General features: G+C 41.8%; 1 protein-coding gene across 10 annotated transcripts in view; it reads right to left on the bottom strand.

The window, feature by feature from the left end:
* SUPT20H (SPT20 homolog, SAGA complex component) overlaps nucleotides 1-23,704 on the bottom strand; it is a 167,924-nt gene that overhangs the window by 69,028 nt on the left and 75,192 nt on the right. For all 10 annotated transcript variants that reach the window (XM_030200390.1, XM_030200392.1, XM_030200395.1 and 7 more), the window contains exons 10-15: nucleotides 12,357-12,496; nucleotides 10,749-10,908; nucleotides 10,584-10,640; nucleotides 6,326-6,397; nucleotides 1,654-1,811; nucleotides 603-635 (exon numbers count right to left, since the gene is read on the bottom strand). In XM_030200390.1, coding sequence (XP_030056250.1) covers nucleotides 603-635; nucleotides 1,654-1,811; nucleotides 6,326-6,397; nucleotides 10,584-10,640; nucleotides 10,749-10,908; nucleotides 12,357-12,496 — 620 coding nt within the window. The remainder of the gene's footprint in view (nucleotides 1-602; nucleotides 636-1,653; nucleotides 1,812-6,325; nucleotides 6,398-10,583; nucleotides 10,641-10,748; nucleotides 10,909-12,356; nucleotides 12,497-23,704) is intronic.

Consider the following 23,704-nt stretch of genomic DNA (forward strand, 5'->3'; position numbering starts at 1 on the left):
CTAGATTTAACAACAGAGTGCCAAGCTCTCCAAACTTTCTGCTTCAGAGCCATGGTGTAATGTTAACTGCCAAGTTATTTATATAGGCCTCTTGTCTGGTATCTGCATTCTCCAATCGCCAGTGTGTAAATGTTCTCATCAACTCTGTCCTGTCCTTCTGTCGTTCTAATGCTTGAGTCAAGTTAGTGATTACCTCACCTTTTCTCTGGGCAGAAGTTTCATAGAAACGTAGTAGATCTTTCAGGTTGTCAATCTTTTTGTACAATTGATTCAAATACTTTTAAAAGAAAAATAGGAGTAAATATTTTTTTACTCAGTGAAGCTCTGGAACATGTTGCCAGAGGATACAGTAACAGGGTTAGCGTATTTGGGTTTAAAAAACGTTTGGACAAGATTTCTGGAGGAAAAGTCCATAGTCTGCTATTAAGACAAACATGAGGAAGCCACTGCTTGCCCTGGGATTGGTAGCATGGAATCTTACTACTATTTGGGTTTCTGCCAGGTACTTGTGAGCTGGACTAGCCACTGTTGGAAACAGGATATTGGGCTAGATGGACCATTGGTCTGACCCAGTATGGCTATTCTTATATTAGAGTACTCACCTTTCAATATCGTTCTTTGATCCAATCAGGAACCTATTATGAAAATAACAACATTAAAAAATTAAAATTGATACATTCATTTTTCTAATGTTTTTAGGCAACTAAAAAAACGTGTCTCCTAAGCACACTATTTTCCATCACATTTAATTTTATGTAGTAAAATGTATATACTGTAAGATCTCATAAAATGTACTAGGTACAAAAACTAACATTAAGAGCCCACTAGGAACAGAGAAAGCACTTGCATATAACAAATATAAACCACTTTGGCTGTACCACAGAAGGCAGTATATCAAATCCTATATATATATATATATATATATATATATATATATATATATATATATATATATAACACACCACATAAAATACAAATGAACAAAGACAAATAAGTCATTTAGAACCACAAAGCTTGTATAATTTCTTAGCAGAGAAGGATTTGCCTTATAACTTGTTCCTTTAGTATAATTCTCCCCTTAGATTACCTGAAATCTTGGATCTCCAATTATGGACTTGAGTGTCTTATAATTTTGAAAGCGTAAAGATTTATTTGCTCTTTCTTGTGTAATTTCCTTATGTAATAGTTCCTAGTTAACTGACACTTTCCTAAGCAAGATGTTTCTTGTAAATATTGATTAAATGAATAAATAAATAAATAATAATAATAATAAAAAAAGAACCACAAAGCTAAGGACTACTCTCTTGCATGTTGTTCTCTTTGTTAAGACAGACAGAAACAGAAACCATCAATGAGAGGAACACACCTTTAAAATCATTCAAATCTAACATAAAGCAACTTGAAATTCAAAATAAAGTAGTCCAGGATTGAACATATTGAGGAAGAATTCTAAGACTTATAACCACTAGCTAAAGAATATAAAAAGTATTAACTAAAAGCCATTCAGGCAGTGTTGTTTCTTGTTTTATCATACATCTTAAGGGGAAACTCTTTAGAAAGCTGAGAAATGAAGACAGAGTAGGATTTAGGCTCAGTTTATCAGTCCTTGGTGACAAGCTGCATGAATCCTCAGAAATAAAGCTTCTAACTTACTGAGGGGCTGAGAGTATGCAGTCATTTTCTTCATCGCCTCTAAATATCTGCATTTTGCCATAATATAAAGGATTGCCCACGGACTGGAAAACGGACAGTTTTGCTTTCTGAAACAGAGCACCACCTTCACTTTCAAACGTGTAATCTTCTTTCATATCCTACAGGTCAAGCATAGAAGAGAAGACAAAACCTTTTTTAATCTATGAAGTAGAGAACATCTCATTATCAGTGTCCTTTCAATATATAATTGGAACATTGCACCTAAGAAATTAAGCAAAGTTGCTTAGTATCTCCACAGCAGAGGAAAGGTCTATGCCAAAAAGGAAACTGGAGTTTAACAGGATAACAGCAGGTATAGTGAGAGAAAAAAAAAAAGGATTTGAAACAAAGCATCAGAAAAAAGTCTGATGCAGAGGGAGAAGAGGGGATCCAGAAAGGAGCACAAGCAGGACTGATGTGGAGAGAGAAAGAAGAAACTATTAGGAGAAAGGTTGATAAGAAAGGGGAGGCTCAGAACAGAGTATTAACAGGAAGGATGAGGTAGCAATAGAGAGAGGAGATCCAGACCTGCAACAGTAAAATAAACCTAATCTAATGTGGACATTTCTACTCTGCTTAACTGACCAAACAGCTCAAGGTGGATTACAGATTTAAATGTAAAAGGACAAAACCCATTTGCATATAAAAACATTAAAAATATAACCTGCTAGTACTTGTCAAATATTGCCCATATAAGTATGTTTTAACAGGTCTCCTATATACATTATATAAGGTGATTTCTCAAATTTCATGTGGTAATTTGCTCTATATATCTGTACCTCTACCAAAGATCTCAATCTAGTAGTAGATTTCCAACTATCAAAGATAAAAGGGATTTTTAATCTAACCTCTTGAGAAAAATGTAAAGATCTAGGTGCCAAATACAAACAGATCGAATTTTGAAGGAGCTCGGGAGCTAGTCTATTTAGAGAAGCATTTTCAATATAACATCTAAATCCAATTTTGGATGTTTTGCAAAAAGCATCCAAAAATCCAGTAGTGACCATGGCCATTTTCAAATATCTTTTTGTTTTGAAAATGGCCCATTTGTTAGACGTTGCTATGCTCAGTGCATCTATTTTTTTTTTGAAAATGGTGTGAAAAACGTCCAAAGAAAAAAACCCCACAAAAACATGCTATCAGGATGTATGGAGGGCCAGCATTCTTAAAGGTCAATGATCAAAAGTCCTCATTAAAAACCATGTCTATTTAGATCCACAGTAGTAGTTTCTGATTTTGAAATGGTGAGCAATGTTCAAAGGAAATCGCATGCAAATGCTAGGTACATTCCCTATACAGCTGCTTGCTAAATTTATATCAATCTCTTCAAATAAATTTAGCAAGCAGCTGGATAGGGAAAGTGCCTAGCACATGCGCAGAGCTGTCTCTCAGTAAGTGTCCATGTTCTGCGCATGGCCAGAAATCCAATTCCGCTGCTGTGCTCTTTCCTTTCTCCTGCAGTACTTGCTGGCTCCACTATCCCCCTGTCGCCTTTCCACCACAGTGCTCTGATTCTGGCTCCACCTTCTTCCTGCAGTTTACTTGCCTGCTGTCAGGCTGCGCCCCCTCCCCATGATTTTCGCTTGGTAATCTCCTCCTTGAAAGTCCCCCCCCCCCACCACTGGCATCATAGGGGCTTTCCTCCAGCCGATTGGCTGTCTGCCCCTATGTCAGCTGGGAGGGTGGAGAAACGAGCAGGCAGCCAATCGGCTGGGGTAAGCCCCTTTGTTAGCTGAAGGGGGCTTTCAGCAAGAAGGAGATTTCCAAGCGAAATCATCAGGGGCACCCTGAGGGAAGGCAAGTAAGCTGTAGGAGGAAGGTGGAGCCAGCATCAGAGCAATCTGAAATTAAAATAAAATCTCCTCCTTGCTGAAAGCCCCCCTCTAGCTTGTTTCTCTGCCCCTCTAAGCTGTTCTCTGCTCTCAGACAAGCTTTGCTATTGAGAAACGCAAGCAGACCGCTTCTCCTAGAAGTTGCCCTCACACAACGACAGCTCCAGACCTCACAGAAAAGTTTGCACGTTAAAAGGTAGGCGCTCCTAGTTGTGTATCGCTTGGAAAAGGCTATGCATCACTCAGAATGCTCATTTTAATACTAATCAGCTTGTTGTAATACAGTTGCAAAGGGTTATCGCTGCCTGCTATTGCAATCAGTAAGAAGGACACAGAACCCCTTTGTGCATTACTCGCTAAATAACATGCATGCTAAACTGGACAGAACCAGTCAAAATCTGACGTTCCTAGCATGGTAGGCTGTGTGCATTGGCCCATAAGTAAAACAGCAGAGCAGAGGGGCACCCTAAGTGGTACGGCAGTGGACTTCATATAAAAGGTCCCATGTACGCATCTCACCGTTACCCCCTTATATTTTATGATGAGCCCTCCAAAACCTACCAAAAACCTACTGTACCCAACTTTATGGCAGAGCCAGTGGTGGGAGGCGGGGATGGTGCTGGGCAGACTTATACGGTCTGTGCCCTGAAAAGGACAGGTACAAATCAAGGTAAGGTATACACAAAAAGTAGCACATATGAGTTTATCTTGTTGGGCAGACTGGATGGACCGTGCAGGTCTTTTTCTGCCGTCATCTACTATGTTACTATTACAACAGTCCTTATGTCTGACCTTTTTAACCCACTCAAGACATGTGTCATATGCAACCCTCAGCTTTGGTATTGCGTTGCCTAGCATGTTAAAGACTACTGAATTACCTACGGACTTGTCTGCACAGCCATACACCACTTGCAGCTTTGCAAGTTACAACAGTTGTGCTTGATTCAGAATGGGTACAAATGCTGATAGGGAAATCTTTTTACTTATATGTATGTTCCCACTGTAAAACTAAAAATACACATATAATTTTTTGCCGAGCTCAAACTACACCCCCTTCAAATCTGTGCATCCCAGGCATGTGTAAAAAGACAGATTTCATGAATTGTCATTTTCACATATAGCCTTCAATGTGTAAATACTGCTATTTGCTTATAGCCTAGTGGTTAGAGTACAGGGCTGACAACCAGGGAAGCCCACTTCAAATCTTACTGCTGCACCCTGTGATCTTGGACAAGTCACTTAACCCTCCAATGCCTCAGGTACAAACAGAATGTACCCTCTGGGAACAGGGGAGCAGCTACTGTACCTGAACGTAACTCACTTTGAGCTACATGAAAAAAAAAAACAGGTGTGAGCCAACTTCAAATAAGTATTTTTTTTGTCAGTACAGTATACAGTTACTAATGGGAGAATAACAAAATTATTTCTGCAAGATTCAATGTCAGAACACTTTGAAGAGGAGAAACTGATTGCAGACAATGCAAAATTACAAATAGGAAGAGTGGAGTAGCATTTTAGAAAGGATATCCAACTCAGAATATGGCCATCCAAGTCTGTATGTCATATATAGACATCCATTTTCCTGTATTTTAGAACAGGACCAGAAGACATTCAGCCTGTTCTAAAATACATGAGAAACAGACATACATGTGCTGTAGATGTCCAACATGAACATCCATTTTACAAATGGGAACATCCAAATTATGAACAGGGAAAAAATAAGGGACATGGACGTCTGTGTGGCAGCACCACATAAGTATACATGCAAAGCATAGGAGTAGCCTAATGGTTAAAGCAGTGGGTTAAGAACCTGGAGATCTAGTTCAAATCCCATTTCGGCTGTCTGATTTTTTTGTTCTCAAACTGTGAGCCCTCCAGGGACAGAAAAATACCTACTGTACCTCAAATGTAATCCCCCTTGAGCTAAGGTTTAGAAAGGAGAACTAAATGCTCATCCTTCACCTGGATTAGCTTGCTCCACACACTAACTTACATCAGTTCATTTCTTGATAAACTGCTACAAAGAACTTGCCTTCAGTTTAGCCAACCATCTATTTATCCCAACTGACTCTGTACCACACATCTTGCTCCCATCATATATCTACACTTGGTCCCTCAGCTATACAGTAAGCCATATTGTAGAAAATCTTTAGCTTCTTATCTATGTCAGTTGAATGTTCTGATGCATGCTTATTAGGTGTATAATTAGTATAATGCTAATATTGCATTATTTCTCTGGTATTTGAATTCCAGTTCTGTTAAATGTGTATATTTTTGATACTGTTTTGTGGTAGTTCTATTATTACATTTCAATTTGCTGTTTTCAAGTTTACCTCATTTATTGTGTGTGTGTTTATGCTTGGTCATTTTACTATTGTGCTGTTAGCAAAACTAAGTTTTATGTTAATCTGTACCTCCTGTACACCACCTTGGGTGAATCTCTTCATGAAGGCAGTTAATAAATCCCAACAAATAATACAATTCAAAATAGCAGGCAGTGGACATCAATCTACAAGCCTCACACCCCGGTTTCTTCCCCATGTCCCAACTTAACATGAACTAGCTAAACCTTATAGTATGACCTGAGAAGGTAACTGCTGATACTACATTGCTGCTTATTTTGATTTTTAATCTACTTCCTCTTTCCCATGCCATCCTCTGCCATCCAAAAAATCCAAGAAAACAAAAGAGGTTAAGGTGCCTTTAAAGTATTGTCAATTACATGAAGTCCTAAACTAGAAAGGAAGGGCATGCCTAAACTGAGATTAAAACTAATTTACACTCATTACTAAGTTACTCACATCAGCTGGCCAGACAGGTGGCTGTGAATCATCGAGTTTGATAGATTTTTCCACTTTGGCATATTTTTCTACCTAAAGAAGAAAAGTAAGTTTGGAATCAAATGTACAGGACAAAAATGACAGATGAGGTACCCTACCAATTTTACACATGCTATATCTGTATTCTGAGGAATTCTTCCACATACATTCAGCAAAGCTTATATTCACCTGGCCATGAAACCAACTGAGTAGAAAAGAAAATGCAGCTTTAGACACAAGGGTCTTTTTTTTTTCCACAGCTGTCACAAAAGGTATGCAAGAATTAGATTTTTTTTTTTGTCAAGGAAACTACAATGAAATTTACATTTACTTATTAAATTTCCTTTCCTTAAGACCTGTCAGACCAGTCCAGACAAGTTGGTTATGTAACCCTGCCAGCATATGGTGCTACCCTCCGCAATTCAGTATACATATACCAAAGCTAAAAACCCAGGTTGAAAACACCATTGAAGATAACAAAAATTGTTTTGTTTGAGCTTTCAAAATAATCACTGAAACTGAACCAGATACAAGATTAAGATTAGTAAAAAAAACCAAAACAAAAAAACCCTTGTCAATCTATGAATTCTCAGTTGCCACAGCTTTCTTGGGTGGGTGCTGATTATCAGACGAGTTGAAATTTCACCTTCAATCATGCCAGACTAGTCCAGATAAGTGGGATGTACTCAAACTCCACCTAGACAAGATAAGAAGGAAGCCATAACTGTTCTCAGGGCTCCTGTGCTCAAGGCTGAGACTTGCCTAATTTAAGCCTCCAAGAACAAGTGATTATAATAGAAACACAATGGAGACATGACCTCTATCCTGCCACTGTCTCCTTAAAGGAGCTGAACTCTGACTACGAGGACTCCTGCATCCTCATCAATGGGCTCATATGCTCTCTGGTACATGCCTTGGGCCAGAGCCATAACCTCTTTGACTCCTCTGTAAATTGATGCATTAGAAACAGCTGCATCATTTTCAGAACCCATTCATAGCCAAAGTGGCCTATCCAAATTCAAAAAACCTACGCTCAACCTGAGAATAATGGGTTCCTGCCCTGAAGGGATGAGTTTAAATTAAGCAACAGAAGGATACTATAAAGGAAAACATGGAAATGGTACCCTATAACTTCTAAGAGGAAAGGAAGTCAGAGCCCTCAGGACTAAATTCAGGTTCCAAGAAGAAAAGGAGCATTCAAAGCAGGCACTCAGGAGAGGAAAATACCCTATCAGAGACTACTCAGTGGAACTCTTCTGATCAATGCCCTCAAAACAAGTCAGAATCAGACTTGGCTTCTTCATCCAACCTCTGCTAAGGAAGAAACAGATTAAAAGAATGGAAACCAGAAGCGCAAATACTGTATCCTCTATAAAGCTGAACCACAGACACTTCAAACTCAGAAGACATCATAGAGGGGTCTTCCAAGTTAAAAGGACTCTGACCAAGAGGAAAATGAAGGCAGATCTTTTGTTTGCATCCTCCTCCTTGATCAAAGAACCTGCTCCTCATGCAGTTTCACCAGGTTAACTTGAGATCCACTCAAGGAGATGCCCCATCCAACCCCTAGCATGGCAATGGATACTTCTGCCAATTCTTATTTTTAGAGTGCCAAGACAGTGCTGGCTGTGTGAGCTATAGGGAGATACTGGGAAAAGTACCTTGGCCATAAGGTCTAAAAGGGCTCCCTGGCATGTTTCCTTCAGCTAGTGGAGTTTTATAGTTTGTTTTCACCTCTACTGATTTACCCTAGGCTGTTGTCTAAAACTGCCAGAGAATTAGAGGACTGACTTTGTCCCTAGTCTAATTAAGGCATCACTGAGCCCCCCACTGTTTCCTCTTCTGCAGTCCTGGACAAGGACATCCCCGCAAGCTACAAGGCTCATGTCTGAACACAAAGTTAGAAGGACATCTCCTGCTCCTATCCTTCAGGAGACACATATGAGTTGTCATTTGCACAGGTGCAAAAAGACCCTCCAAAAGGAAGAGGTATCACGACACTGAATGCACAGAGATCAACCAAAGAGAAAAACGAAATGCAAGGTGCATGTGTGCGCATACCCGAAGTACAGAGCTGCAGCTCTGGAGCATGAAGGAGAATGATGCTTGGGGTACACAAAAAAAAATAAAAAAGAAAAAAGAAAGATCTGGAAAACTGGGAGTGAGATATTGAGCCTTTTCCTCCAAAGGGAACATAACCTTCTTTTGGAGACAAAGGGACTCTCATACACTCCACAGACAGGGAAGGAGTTAAACTAATCCTCCCAAATCTAATGAGCCATTGTAGTGGATTCAACAACTGAACAAATTGCAAAATGTAGCTGAAAACCTTTCCTGTTCTGACTTGCCCTGCAGAGCCAGATGACCAAATAAAGAAGGGCAAAGAATCCAAACCAGGGATTGATAACATAGTATATATACTGTGTGCCATTTTTTTTCCAGATTTACAATGAATGAACTAATGCCACCGCAATACAAATGTACAAAACATACCAGATTGATTAAAAATTTTAACCATATCAATACAAATGTACAAAATATGGCAGTTCTATTAAATTTCAACCATTCTTATCAGTCTAAGTGGCTTCCTTGTGAACCTGTTTTTGAAGACTGTCAAACTATGTCCAGTTGGTAACTTGTCATTTGGATTCTAAGAACCAGTTTAGAGTTTTCAGCTGTCAGTTAATTACAAATAGAATGCAAGGTGTTCTATTGTTGAAAAAAAAAAAAAAAACTTGCTGATAAGTGGTATTAAAAACTGACAGCAGAGCAAATGCAATTTTTCTCATTGCAGAGAATTTTGCTGGCATTTGAGACCAATAATTTATTTATTTGTATCCCGCACTTTCCCACTAAAAGCAGGCTCAATGCGGCTTACATAGTAATAGGTAACACAGAATTTTGTTATGTAGGAAATTAAGTATAATATAGTAATGATGGGTAGTAATAGGATGGATGGGTAGGTAGAGATAGGTGATAGAGAGGAAGGTAAGGTGGGAGATAAAGTCTGGGTCAATGTTTTCTCTTCGGTATATGTAAGATAGATGGGTTCATAATCAGAGCAGATATCTAAAACATTTGTTTTGTTTTCCATCAACACCTCTCTCAGCTCATTAAATTTCTTAAGCCATAATTCTGAGCTTTAAAAATCAACTTGCTCCATTTCCAATGAATCAATTCCAAGAAACTCAAAGTACTGTAGTTCCAAACTATTTTCTGTAATCTTCTCCGGGCAGAAATGGGTCCATGGCATTGTAGAAATTTTCTCCCAAATTCTTCCTGTAGCAGTGCAATGTATCACAGCAGATCTTGCTGTGCCAAGCTCTTGTATCTAGGGTCAACATTGGTGAGTACTTTGACTCTTGGGAACTGCCTCAAATTCCAGTCAAAAAAAAATTTCCCTGGGAAAGTTCAGCTTCTTGCAGAATGATAACCATTCTTCATACAAATTCAGAACAGTTTGTCTTTTATCTTGTAAGCTGACATTTAACGTATTTAAATGTGAAATGATGCGAGTTAAGAACATGAGATTTAAGTCATTTTTGTCTTCCAGCTGTGGACAGTCCTGATCAAGCTCCTGGAGACAAAATGTTGACAATATCGAGACACTCAACAAACATGGTAAGAACCTTTCCCCTGCTCAGTCACCGAACATTGCAGTGCATAATGAGATGGTCATAAGTGGCTTCCATTTCTTCTACCAAAGTTTCAAAGTGCCTGCGGGTCAATGATGAGCAGGCTATGATTGCATTTAAAATTCATGTTGCATCAGTCAAAATGTTGTTGACAGCGATGTGTATTTTAGAGGTTATATGTTTCTTAGCATGCATTCTATGTGTCTGGGTGTTGAAAAGTTTTTTGTATGTGCACAAATGATTTATGCAATTAAATATTTCAGTATACATACAATGTGTGCATTTAAATGAAAATACTAAAAAAAACATGCATAAAACATGGGAAACATTTGGAAAATCAAAAATGAGCCAAATATATCACTAGTATGCTTGAGTGGCCTTGGTTAATCAAACAGCAACACTGAAACCTTCAGCCTGCCAGAAACACTATCCCTCCAGTCTCCACCTGTCCAGTGATCGCTGAATGCCCAATGGAAAGATGTAACAAATACGGACTCATTTTTTAAATTCAGATAACACCTCTTGTATTGGGAATGGCAAAAATCAGAACACCACATCAAAGTTACTAACATACACCTTACATAAAAAGAAGCAATCAAACTTACATCCACTTCTGACGGTGCAGTTAAGTAACAAGGGTTCTGTTTCCACACTGTGACACACTGTAAAATATAAATATTTATGTGAAAAATGATCATGTATTTAAAAAAAGAAAATGTACACAATCAAAAGAAACCAAGTGGATAGCTTTGCTTATCAAGAGTACTTACGTTTCCTGCCTTTGATATTTTGAGGTCAAACTGTGGTTGGGTGGGTTTCCTCTCTTTCCTCTTCTGAATGTAGTCGAGCAGTCTAAGCTGCGGTGGTGTTGTAAAATGAGCCACTTCCTGCTGCCTGTTCAGGGAGGACCTGGAGTATCTCTTCAGACACCTACAACGCATGGAGGTATGCACATTAAGAACAGCACATGTAAAGAACCCAAAAGTGGACACTATGGGGCCAATATTCAGACCTCAGGAGTTAGCCCAGCTAACTGTGGTAATGCTGGATATTCAATGCCAGGCAGTTTCTGGTGACTGGCATTGAATATACAGTTTATTTTTGGCCGGTTTGAACTTAACCGGCCAAGATATTCGACGCTGGCCGGTCAAGTTCAAACAGGTTAAAGATATAACAGGTATGCACACAGCCGCCAAACTCAAGCTGAAAATTGGCAGATAGTCAGTTATAATGCCCGATATAACTGGCTATCCACTAGCCGTGAATTTCCAGTTATGTCCTGCTGAAAATTCACAGACGGCCAGCCAAGTACCACTGAACCAGTCAGGTGACGTTCCTGGCCAGTTAAATGGTTTTGAATATCGGGGGGAGGGGGGCATACTTTCAGAATGAGTTCCAAACCTTAAGGCTTTCCATCCCTTTTGGCCTAATTAACAATGCAAAAATACACAACAGAAAAGCAAGATGGTGCTTATATAAATGCAGGTGCAGGATCTTTGCTTCATGTAATATATGTCTTGTTACATTTTTGCTCTTGTTTCTGACATGTATGAGCAAGGAAACTGCTGTCTTGTGATACAAAAAAACTAAATGTCTCAGGAAACTTAATGTGTCACAGGACATCAGTTTATATTAATACGTCAGCTTTGCCAGTGCAGAGTCAGTGAAGATGAAATGCTCCCTAGAGTGAGTACTCAAGTGGAGCGCAACATGTGCAAACCCAGCCAGGATTTCAATGCTCTATCCAGGTGCTGTTAAGTCAGCACAGAAATCTCTCAGGAAACACATGGTTCCCAGACAGATCATCTTTGTTTTTTCATATTATTTTCTATTTTTTTTGTATTTTTCCTTTTTCACATTATTTTTTGCATTTTTCCTTTTCATAGCTTTCTGGTGTGGATGTCTATACACAAATAAAACACAGGTTTTCACGATTAAGATATATATATTTTTTGCTCTTTAATTTTATTTCACTTGCAGGTTATGTCTGTACACCCCCATAGCTACTTCCTTCAGATCTCAAACCCATATTTCTTTTTCTGCACAAGAAGATACAAAAGGAGTTGAAATTTCAATTCCATCTGTTCTAATCTGTAGAAACAGAAAACTGAAAACAGAAAGTATAGCTGTCTTCCCTGAACTGCATGTAGATTTAATAGAAATGTCTAACATATAGAATAAGGGAGGAAAGGAGTTTTTGGATTAAGCTCATACCTTTTTCAGTGGTAGCTCAAGGCAAATTACATTCCAGTAGAGTAGATATTTTGCTGTCCCCAGAGGGCTTAAAAGCAATGGACAGTTAAGTGACTTGCCCAAATTCACAAGGAGCCACAGTGGGATTTGAAATGGGCTGCTCTAACCATTAGGCTACTCTTTACCTTTTCATTGGGCGCGTGTTCATCTTCTGTTTGTTGTAGAGAAGTCGGTTAGCAGTGCAGGTTACAGATATAGATGGATCAAGACACAAGGGCTCTGCTGTGGCCAGGATTAACTGGCTCTCAAGTAGAAGCTTGTCTTCCTATTAAACAAAGAGCAATCAATTAACAAAAACAAACTTTCCAACACACTGAACACAGATAGCACTTTACTGAATGGATGAGAAGTTTTAAGCGCTGCTTTGCTAGGCAAATATGGGTGGGGCCATGGCTCCTGTATCCTATCCCATTTAGCTGTATTATGTTTTCAGCTATGCAAACACAGGCCCAAAGTACACACTTGTACAGACTCCACTAAGGACAGCCCCTGCAACATACCAATCACCCACTCCCACTAACTCCCCCTATGGTAGCCCTGACCCACTGAGACATAACCAAATCCAGTTGCTTACCCTCAAATTCACTGCAACCCCTTTATTCCATGCACTCAAAATCACCACACATTGCACTCGGTTGTTATTTGTGTGAAAAATAAAGCATTTACTTCTACATATTTCTGATATTATGTCAGCGCATATTTTGGGAATTTTTGATAACCAATTTCCTGGGGCGAAGTTAGTGAAAAGTACATAAATACCACCTGTGAATATATAGTACGTAATGCAGCTCAGTAAAGAGTTGAATATCTACATGGGACAATTACTTTGTGTATGGCCCCCAAATAACCCAAATCATTAGTGTCGTATATTTATTAGGATTTATTTGCCGCCTTTTGAAGGAATTCACTCAAGGTGGTGTACAGCAAGAATATGTCAAACATAAGCAAACACCACACGAACTAAATCGAGAGCAAGGGCAAACAGCAAGTTTGGCATCTAACTACAATCTGGCTGCAAGTGGATTGCTCATATGCTGGCAATTGTTTTAACAAAAAAGTCAACCACCAGTTTGAAAGGATTTCAGCAGAAAGACTTAAACAATGTAATAATAATGGACAATGTTAAATAAAAACAAAACAAAACAAAAAAACCCAACCTTAAGAGGAGTGTGAATATTGTTCAAAAATACCATCCTGGAAGCCCAGACCAGATACAATCCAGGTAGAATTAGGCTAAATGACAGCTGGCATGGTAAAAATGTGAGGTGAAGGAAGCTATTAGAGCTACAAGAACATCATTCAGAAAACAGAAGGATCCAACTAAAGATAACAGAAAACAGCATAAAGAATGGCAAGTCAAAAGCAAAACCCTGATGAAGGCAGCAAAGAAGATTCTGAAAAGACTGCGTTGGAGACAAAAAACACATAATGAAAATTTTTTTAGGTACATTAGAAGCAAGAGGCTGGTAAAAGAATTGGTTGGACTGCTAGACGACCAAGGGGTAAAAAGGGCACTCAGAGAAGACCCATTGTCTCTGGAACTCCCTTGTATCTTTGTCAAGAATCATGTTTTAGGAAATTTAAACAGTGAATTAAGACTTCGCATTTCCAGCTGGTGTCTGGGGCGAAGACTGACTGGGAGATGCAGATATTGCAAATGTAACTCTATAGATGTTTATATCTTTGTGCCAGATTGTTACATGCTAGTGACTATGTGAATTTTTGTTTTTTATGTTTTTTTTCTTTTTTTTGTAAATCACTGATGGGCTGTTTTGTCTATTTCTGAGGCATGAACCCTCGGAGAACTATACTGCTCCACATCATGACATGCAATGGCTGTGTTTACAGGTTGATCCAATAAGCCTACACCTTAGCCTGTGAAGATAAGTTTATTTGGTGAAGGAACCCAAAATTACACACCACCACTGTTCAAACTTCTCTGGAGGATAAGCTAGTAAGTAAAAGCTCAAGCTGTGTGGCTTCCTGCTTAAAAGCATGTGTCAGAAACCTCTAGAATACCAAGGGCATGTGTTTAGTGGCCCTGAAGTCATTGTAGTCTATATGTCCCACTTTTCAGAGTGCTTCATCCATCTCTATGAGAGATTATGATCATTAGTACAATTATGTGTTGTCAAACTGAGGGCCAAAGAACAGCAAACACCATATAGGAGGTGAAACATTTTGGGGTTACACTAGATTCCAGCATCTACTTGAGCCCCAGGTGAGGAATCTCTAAAGAACCTTTTTTCCCTGTTTGCATTTACAACATTGGTCAAAAACATCTCTGATTATTTTAGAACAGTATTACAAGTTTATTTGGTTCAGTTTTTGACCACTGCAATATGGGAAAATTAGGTTCTTACCGTGATAATTTTCTTTCCTTTAGTCATAGCAGATGCAGCCATTACAGATGGGTTGTGTCCATCAACCAGCAGAGGGAGAAAGTGAGCACACTTTTTCAGTGCCTCATACCAGCTTGCTCCACTGTCTCTCTTCAGTATTTGAAGCTTCCAAAGCAGTATGACAAACCGTAATGGGAATAACATGAGCTTTCCTCACAGCGAACGATGGCCCTACAACAAAGGGCATTAACTCAGAATGGAGGGAATGAAACATCCTCCCAGAGGGCATAAACTCATCCTCCACTGAGACATAACTGGAGGGAATAAACTCATCCTCCCAGAGGGCATAAACTCATCCTCCAAAACATGAAACTGGAGGGAATTAAGTCATTCCAAGCTGGACAAGGTGCACGCACGGGAGGACGGAGCCGAAGCACCCCTCTAAGAAACCGTGCCACATCTGGATGAGCAGCTAAAGACATGCCTTCAACCTTGCCACGCAGGGAGACCAACGCTGCCACTTGCACCCGCAGGGAATTATAGGCCAAGCCTTTTTGTACACCATCCTGCAAAAAGTCCAAAATCGGCGAGACAGGAGCCCGCAGGGGTGTGATCTCTTTGGAAGCACATCAGACTTCAAACTGGCACCAAATCCTGGCATAAGCCACGGAAGTGGAACGCTTGCGGACTTGCAGGAGAGTGGTAATTACTTTATTGGAATAGCCTTTGTCTCTCAATTGCGCCCTCTCAATCGCCAGGCCATAAGACCAAATCGGCCGGCATTCTCCATGGTCACCGGACCCTGTGACAACAGGTTGGGAACCAGAGGTAACTGAAGGGGATCCTCTACGAGCATCTGTCGGAGGTCCGCATACCAAGGCCTCCTGGGCCAATCCGGGGCGACAAGAACCACTTCTCCTGGATGCAGCCGAATCCGCAGGAGCACTCGCCCTAACAAGGGCCACGGAGGGAGCACATACAGTAGGCCCGGAGGCCAGGGTTGAGCCAAGGCATCCAACCCCGCCGAGCGAGGATCTCTCCGTCTGCTGAAAAAGCACGGGACATTGGCATTGATGCTTGTCTCCATTAGATCCATCACGGGCTTGCCCCACTTGGCACATATTTGCAGGATTACTTCGTCTGCAAGTACCCACTCCGCTGGATCGATCTGATGCCTGCTTAGATAATCGGCTTGCATGTTGCTCTGACCTGCAATGCGAACTGCCGCCAGAAACTGTAGATGCAGCTCGGCCCAGTGGCAAATTTGTTCGGCCTGCGCGGCTAGAGCTCTGCACTGAGTGCCGCCTTGTCGATTTATGTAGGCCACTGCTGTCGTGTTGTCCGACATCACTCTGACAGCCAATCCTTCCAGGGTCACTTGAAAAGCCAGAAACGCCTGAAACACCGCTTTCAACTCTAGGCGGTTGATGGACCACTCCGACTCCTCGGATGTCCATAGACCCTGGGCATGCTTCCCCTTGCAATGTGCGCCCCAGCCTTTCAGGCTGGCATCTGTCACCACTAGGCACCAATCGGGGAGCGCCAGCAGCATTCCTTGCCGCAGCATGCTGTCTGAGAGCCACCACTCCATACTGAGTCGGGCCGCAGGGAGCCAAGATAGTCTGCATTGGTAATCCTGAGATACTGGAGACCATCTTTGGAGTAGAGCATATTGTAGAGGTCTCAGGTGCGCTCTCGCCCAGGGCACCAGTTCCATGGTGGCTGTAATTGATCCAAGCAGCTGGACAATGTCCCAAGCTCGCGGGCGGGGCATCCTCAGGAGCAGACGGACCTGATTCTGAAGCTTGCACCGCCTTTGCTCGGGTAGGTACACATACCCCAAGGCTGTGTCGAACCTGGCCCCCAAATATTCTAGAGACTGCGAGGGGGTCAGGTGACTTTTGGCCAAATTGACGACCCAGCCCAGAGACTGAAGTACTGAGACCACTCTGGCTGTTAAATGCTGACTCTCTGCAGCAGAGTTTGCTCGAATGAGCCAGTCGTCCAGGTACGGGTGAACCCGAATACCCTCTCGCCTTAGAAAGGCAGCTACTACCACCATAACCTTCGAAAAGGTGCGGGGAGCTGTGGCAAGGCCAAAAGGCAAGGCCCGGAAATGGAAATGCTTTCCCCATCACCGCAAACTTCAGAAACTTCTGGTGTGGGGGCCAAATTGGTATGTGCAAGTAAGCTTCTTCAGGTCCAGAGACGTGAGAAACTCTCCTGGCTGTACCGCCGCAATGACGGAGTGCAGGGTTTCCATGTGAAAATGCCGCACTCTCAGGGACTTGTTTAATTCTTGTAAGTCCAGAATAGGGCGAAAAGACCCTCCTTTTCGCGGCACCACAAAGTAGATGGAGTAGCGGCCGCAGCCGTGTTCGGCGGGAGGTACTGGGGACACGCCCCTATCTGAATTAGACCTTGCAAAGTCTCCTCTAAAGCCGCCCGTTTGGCGGCAGAACTGCATCGGGACTCCACAAACACGTCTCTTACAGGGACGTCGAATTCTATTCTGAAACTGTCTCTGATCAGGTCCAAGACCCACTGATCTGAGGAAATGTTGGCCCACTCCTCGGCAAAGAGGGAAAGACGTCCTCCGATGACAGGACTCAAGGAGAGGGCCGGCGCACCATCATTGAGAGGGTCGCCCCTGAACTCCAGGCCTTGAGCCAGTGGCTGTGGAATGTTTGTCCGAGCGAAAGGAGTTCCTCTGCTGAAAACGGGCACGAGAAGTGAACCCAACAGAACGCCCCGGGCGGTACCTTCGAGCTTCACGGAAGTGAGGTCTGTAAGAGGAGTGAACCGCCGCACCCTTAGAGGAAGGTCGAGGCCTATCTTCGGGCAAGCGCTGGGGTTTAGCCTCACCCAGGGCCTTCACAATTTTCTCCAACTCCTCACCAAACAGGAGAAGGCCTTGAAAGGGCAACTTCACCAACCTTTGCTTAGAGGCCATGTCCTCCGCCCAATGCCGTAGCCAAATGCCATGTGTTTAGCCCCAGCTCTGACAATATCATAAAGGGCGTCAGCAAGAAAGGACAAGGCTGACTCCATCCGCGGAGCCACATCTGAAAAGGGCTCCGCTCCATCAGCGGGCTGTTCCACTGCCTGTTGCAACCAAGCCAGGCAGGCTCTAGCAGCATAACAACTGCATGCAGACGCCCGAATAGTGAGACCTGCAATTTCAAATGACCGTTTAAGTGCTGATTCCAGTCTACGGTCTTGAATATCCTTCAGGGCAACACATCCTTCAACAGGGAGGGTAGTTCTCTTTGTCACAGCTGTGACTAGGGCATCCACTTTAGGCATAGCAAAGCGAGCCATATGCTCCTCACTCAGAGGGTATAATTGCCCCATAGCCCTGGAAACTTTCAAAGGTCCCGCGGGGTCAGCCCATTGAGCCAAAATAAGCTCTTGGATGGAGTCATGCAAAGGAAAGGCTCGAGCAGGCTTTTTGGTACTAGCCATCCTAGGATTCACAGAGGAGGCTGTGCCACTGGCAGGGTCCTCAATAGAGAGAGCCTGCAGGGCATCTGAAATAAGTGCTGGCAGCTCATCACGGTGGAAAATCCTCACCGCGGAGGGATCATCCAGATCTTGAGTGAGTCACTTCTGCACCAGACTGGCTCCTCAGACCATGAAGGCCTGCCAGAGTCCTCCGAATCCTTGCAGCCCGACCACGGGGGGGAAAATGGAGGTGCAGCACTCTCTGAAGGGGAAAGAGCCCTTCTGCGCTTCATATTCAGCCAATTATCAGGGAATAACGCATCAGAGGGCATACCCAGGCTAGAATCCACCGGGGGGGGGGGGGGGGGGGGGGGGGCATTAGAAGAGGCCCCTGCAGGGCTTTGTGGGAGAGCTCTTTTAAGCAGTATGCTTTATGCATTAATAAGACAAAATCAGGGGAGAAAAACTCACCCTGGGCACCCAGATCTCTGCCGGGGCTAGTAGCTCTCATATCAGCCTCACTCCGAGGCCTCCCACCCCGGGCTCAGGACTCTCCGTCCCAGCGGAGGTCGCGCCATGTGGTAAATTCAAAATGGCATCCGCTGCCAGCTCAGAGCGCGAAGAATCGTCGCTCGCCATGCTCGGGCCGGCTCTAACGTCTGTACAGCACGATTTACAGAGCCCCGCTGCTGATCTGCGCTTGCCACACTTGGAACAGCGCTTTACTGTCTCCGCAGCCATCGCCGAAAACGGTGGTAAAATTCAAAATGGCGGTGCATGCCAAATCGCCCCGATCACGGGCCCACCCCGGAGGAGTCAGAAAACACTCTTACCTCACTGGACCGAGTATTACAGCTCCGGTCCCACAGAAAAAGGCAAGGAAAAATCTCTGTTCCTTTTTTTTTTTTTTTTTTTTAACGCTGTGAGGAAAGCAGAGGTAAATAGAACTCCGGAGGTTCAGGTGAGTGGGAAAGGCAGGGAAAGGGCAAACCTATGTGCCTGCATCCACTGTTGGTGGGGAAGGACAGGGAAAGCTAAGCAATGTGTCCACATCCACGAAGGTATGGGTAAGGCAGGGAAAGGGTGAACCTATGTGCCTTTATGTTTCAACTGTTTTTTATTATGAAAGAAATCAACACATCCACATCTTGTAGACATTATAAAACTAATACAAGTATTTTTTTTGTTCCTCAATTATCTTGTAATAACATAATAAAACAGTATTTATCTTACACAGGGATAGTGTGTTTCTTTTTCTTCCTCTGTGTGTTTCATCAATTTGTATTATCCATGAATTCAACAGAACATTACATTATTGTCAACGTCTAACATAACCAAATATTGTTCCACCTTCTTTGTCCTATATTAGTACAACAAATCAATTATTAGTTTCCACCATAGTATAATGTTTCATTCTTCCATCTTTATACCTACTATTTCCCCTTCCCACCCTCCCTGCCCTCTTATTCTTCGTGTTTCCCCCTATAACCTATAAGAATCCCCATACTTTTCTAGTATCGCATAAAGTCCACTCATAAGGTATTAATAATCAGACTTCGCCCTTTCTGCGTCATTTTTTCCAAGTAGCATCCCCAGATTTTAAGAAATCTCGTTTTTCTTTTATCATTTCCTTTAGCCTCTTTTGCTTCCCAGACCAACAATTGATGTACCTGATTACGCCAATGCCAGAAATTTGGCGGGTTGTGTGTAGTCCAGTGTTGCATAATACATTTCCTTGCTACCAAACATAATTTGCGCTTTAGCAATACTTTATCTGCATTTAAACTCGGTTGTACCTCCTTCATATCTAATATTAGATGTAATGAATTCATATCTACTCTACTACATAACATAACTGTAAGATAATTAGTTATTTGTCTCCAATATCGTTGTATTAACACACATTTCCACATCGCATGATAAATGGAGTTCTCGGCATTATGACATTTTACACAAAGAGCTGTTTCTATACCCCCTGCTTTATACAATTGAACCTGTGTAAAGTATGCCCTGTGTATCATTCTAAATGCACATTCTCTATAATCAGTTCCCCCTATCAGGCATGGAATACTTTTGATTTGTGCTATTATATCCCAGGATTGCAAGTTCTTTCCCATATCTTTTTCCCATTTCTGTTTCAACAGAGTCATCTCCTTCTCAGGAGTTAGGCTCCATAATCTCTGATATAATTGCGATATAGAAGGGGCATTTTCTGTAATTTCCTCAAAGAAGGTAATAATTTTACTACCTAACCTAATTGTAAGTGCTTCTTTATTTAAGTTTTGTATGTAATGTTTAAGCTGATAGTGTGCATAAGTATCTTGCCATCCAGGTTCCTCTTGATGAAGCAGCTGCGGCAATGGCTTAATATCCCCATTCTCTCCTAGTGCGTCTGCCAGGGTTTCCACACCTATCTTTCCCCAGTCATCAAAGATTTTGTTCTCCATTCCTGGTTGGAAGGCCGGATTTCCTCTAATACTTATTAACTCCGTTATTCTTGAGTCTCCACCTAATAGTTTGCCTATAAATTTCCATACCTCTCTCATGGGTTTAAGTAAAATATTGTGTCTAATTCTTGGAGGAGTTTCCCCGCTCCGTAGATGCATTAGGGTAGTAAAGTGATATGGGTTAAATAATGCATCTTCTATCTCTATAGGTGTATGGTCGGAAGCATGAAATAATCTATCTCTCACCAGTCGCAATAAACATGCCATGTTATAATATTTAAGATTGGGAATTCCCAAACCCCCCTGTCTCCAACCTCCCAACATGTATTTTTGTTGTATTTTAGCTTTTTTCTTAGCCCAACAAAATCTGAGCAGCATTCGGTATAAGCGCTTTATATCTTTCTGCAACAGGGCTATTGGTAAAATCTGCAACATATATAACCATCTCGGTAATATCACCATTTTAAGAAGGTTGATCCTCCCTATGAGCGAGATTGTTAGCGTGCCCCATGATTCTAACTGCTGTTTTGTCTGTTCCAGTAATTTTTCAACATTTAAATGATATAGCTCTTTTGGTCTGGCCGGCAACTGTATACCCAAGTATACAAAAGATTTGTGTGCCTGCTTCAAAGGGAAATCTCCCCCCCATAGCTCGTGTATGTCCACATTAATTTGAAGCGCTTCTGACTTGTCTATATTCAGTTTGAAACCCGAATAATCTCCATATTCTCTAAAAATTTGTAAAAGATTCTCTAGAGTATCTTTTGGCTTCGTAATAATCATTAACAAGTCATCCGCAAATGCGGCTATCTTAAATTCTTGATTTTTAATATTTACCCCTGTTATCGCTGCACAATCATGTATGTCTCTAATTAATGGGTCTAATTGAAGTGCAAATAACAGAGGCGACAGAGGACAACCTTGTCTAGTTCCCCTATTGATCTGAATTTCCCCCGATATATTTCCATTTACCAGCACTTGTGCTCTTGGTTTATGATATAATGCTCTAATTGCCTGCACAAAGTTGCCATTAAATCCATATTTCTGTAGCACCGAGTATAGAAAGGGCCATTCCACTCTGTCGAACGCTTTTTCTGCGTCGAAGCTGATCATCACAGCTTGCTCTTTGGAATGACCCAGTCCTTCCAATGACGCCAAAATATTCCGCAAGTTTTTTGTACTTGATCGCCCTTGGACAAAACCAACCTGTGCTGGATGAATAAGGTGAGGCAATATCCCTCCTAATCGTTTGGCCAATATTTTTGCAAATAATTTTGCCTCTTGATTAATTAGGGAAATGGGTCTATACGATGTAACCAGCTGTTCATCTCGCTTTGGTTTAGGAAATACTACTATCCTAGCTAAATTCATATTATCAGATAAGGCACCCTTCTCTATCCATTCATTAAACATCTCAGTCAAGGTAGGGAGAATCGAATCCCCCATCATCTTATAAAATTCTGCTTTAAAGCCGTCTGGACCTGATGCTTTGCCTGATTTACTTTGTTTGATTGCCCATCCCACCTCGTCTTCACTAATCCTAGCATTTAGCCGCTTTCTGTCTCTACTTTGCAGCCTCGGGATGTGAACACCCTCCAAGTAAGACTCCCCCTGTAACTCGTCTTGATCTGCCCTCTTATAAAGTTCTTGATAAAAATTTTGAAAAGCCTGTCGAATTTCTTTATTAGAGTGTATGAGATTCCCATTTTTTTGTTTAATAGTTGTTATATTTCGGGAAGTAACCTTAGATGCTATAAGTCGAGCTAAATATTTGCCCCCTTTATTCCCGTGCTTGTAAAGTTGAAAGCGATAGTAGGCCTGAGATTTCACTTCTCTCTCATGTAGTTTGGTGTTTAGAGTTGCTTGTATGGTTAGAATCTCTTGTCTGATAGCATTACTGGGGTTCAAACCGTATTGGCGGTTTAATTTACCTAAGAGTTGTTCTAGTCTCATTATTTCTCTGTCTCTCACTCGTTTATATTGCGTGACATAACTGATTATTTCCCCCCTCAACACCGCTTTCGCTGCTTCCCAGTAAGTGCTGGTCTCAGCCACTGAGCCTTCATTAAAATGCTTAAATTCTGCCCATTTAGCATGTAAAAACTCCCCAAATCTTGCATCTTTAATTAAGTATGTTGGAAACGTCCAGCTTTTTAGCAAGTCTTCATCCTCCCCTCCCTTCCATGTCATTCCGACCACCGAATGATCCGATATGACACAGGGATCTATGTGTACCTCAGTAATGTCTGTTATTATAGTTCGTGATACCAGCAAGTAATCAATTCTTGATGCTGACCCATGTGCTCTAGATTGGTGTGTGTATGCTTTCTCCATAGGATGCAAGGTGCGCCAGATATCTATTAAATCTAATATTTCACATAAATCCGGTAGACCCCTAGTATCTATTTTTCTTATCTCCTTTGGCGGATGCAATCTGTCCATATTCGGATCCCAAGTCATATTGAAATCTCCTCCCATCACTATAGGCAAGTTTTCCAATTGAGTGATTTGGGATAGCAATTTCTTATAGAATTTTAAATCTAACACATTAGGAGCATATATATTTCCCAATATTATAGTTTTTTTTATTAATGGTTACTATGCTTAGTACAAATCTACCCTCTGGGTCTGAAATAGTTTTATGTATCTTAATTGCTAGCCCTTTCCGAAAAAGTATGGCTACTCCCCCTTTCCGGCCCATTGCCGCAGCTGCCACACAATCTGCCACCCACCATTTGGCTAATTTGGCATGTTCCACTGTTGACAAATGTGTTTCTTGGAGCAGTGCAATATCTGCTTTTATATGTTTAAGATGACGCAGTATTTTTGATCTCTTAATGGGGGAATGTATTCCCCCCACATTCCAGGATGCTACCTTAAGTAGTTATCGTTCATACAGCGATTTTCCATCCTCTGATTACCTTTTACTATCAAGAGTAGCCAGCCCAGCCTCCAGCCACTCCTGCTCATACCCCATGTTCTCATCTTCATATTTATTTGCGTCTGTAAGTTACATTGAGTTACTCCCTTCCCCCTCCCCCCCTTGCATTGTCCTGTAGTTATCTGTTCCCTACCCTCCCCCCTCTCCCCATTCCCCCCCAATAGCCCTCTCCTTCCCGTAGGAAGCAGGTCACTGTCAACGCTCCTCCTCCCATTATTTGTATCCGTCCCTTCTCTACTCGTTCTTCCGTTAATGATACATGTATGTGTGAGTAAGTATTACCTTTTTAACATTCAGTC

This window comes from Microcaecilia unicolor, chromosome 4 (assembly GCF_901765095.1).
Source record: "Microcaecilia unicolor chromosome 4, aMicUni1.1, whole genome shotgun sequence".
In the NCBI taxonomy this organism is placed as follows: Eukaryota; Metazoa; Chordata; class Amphibia; order Gymnophiona; family Siphonopidae; genus Microcaecilia; species Microcaecilia unicolor.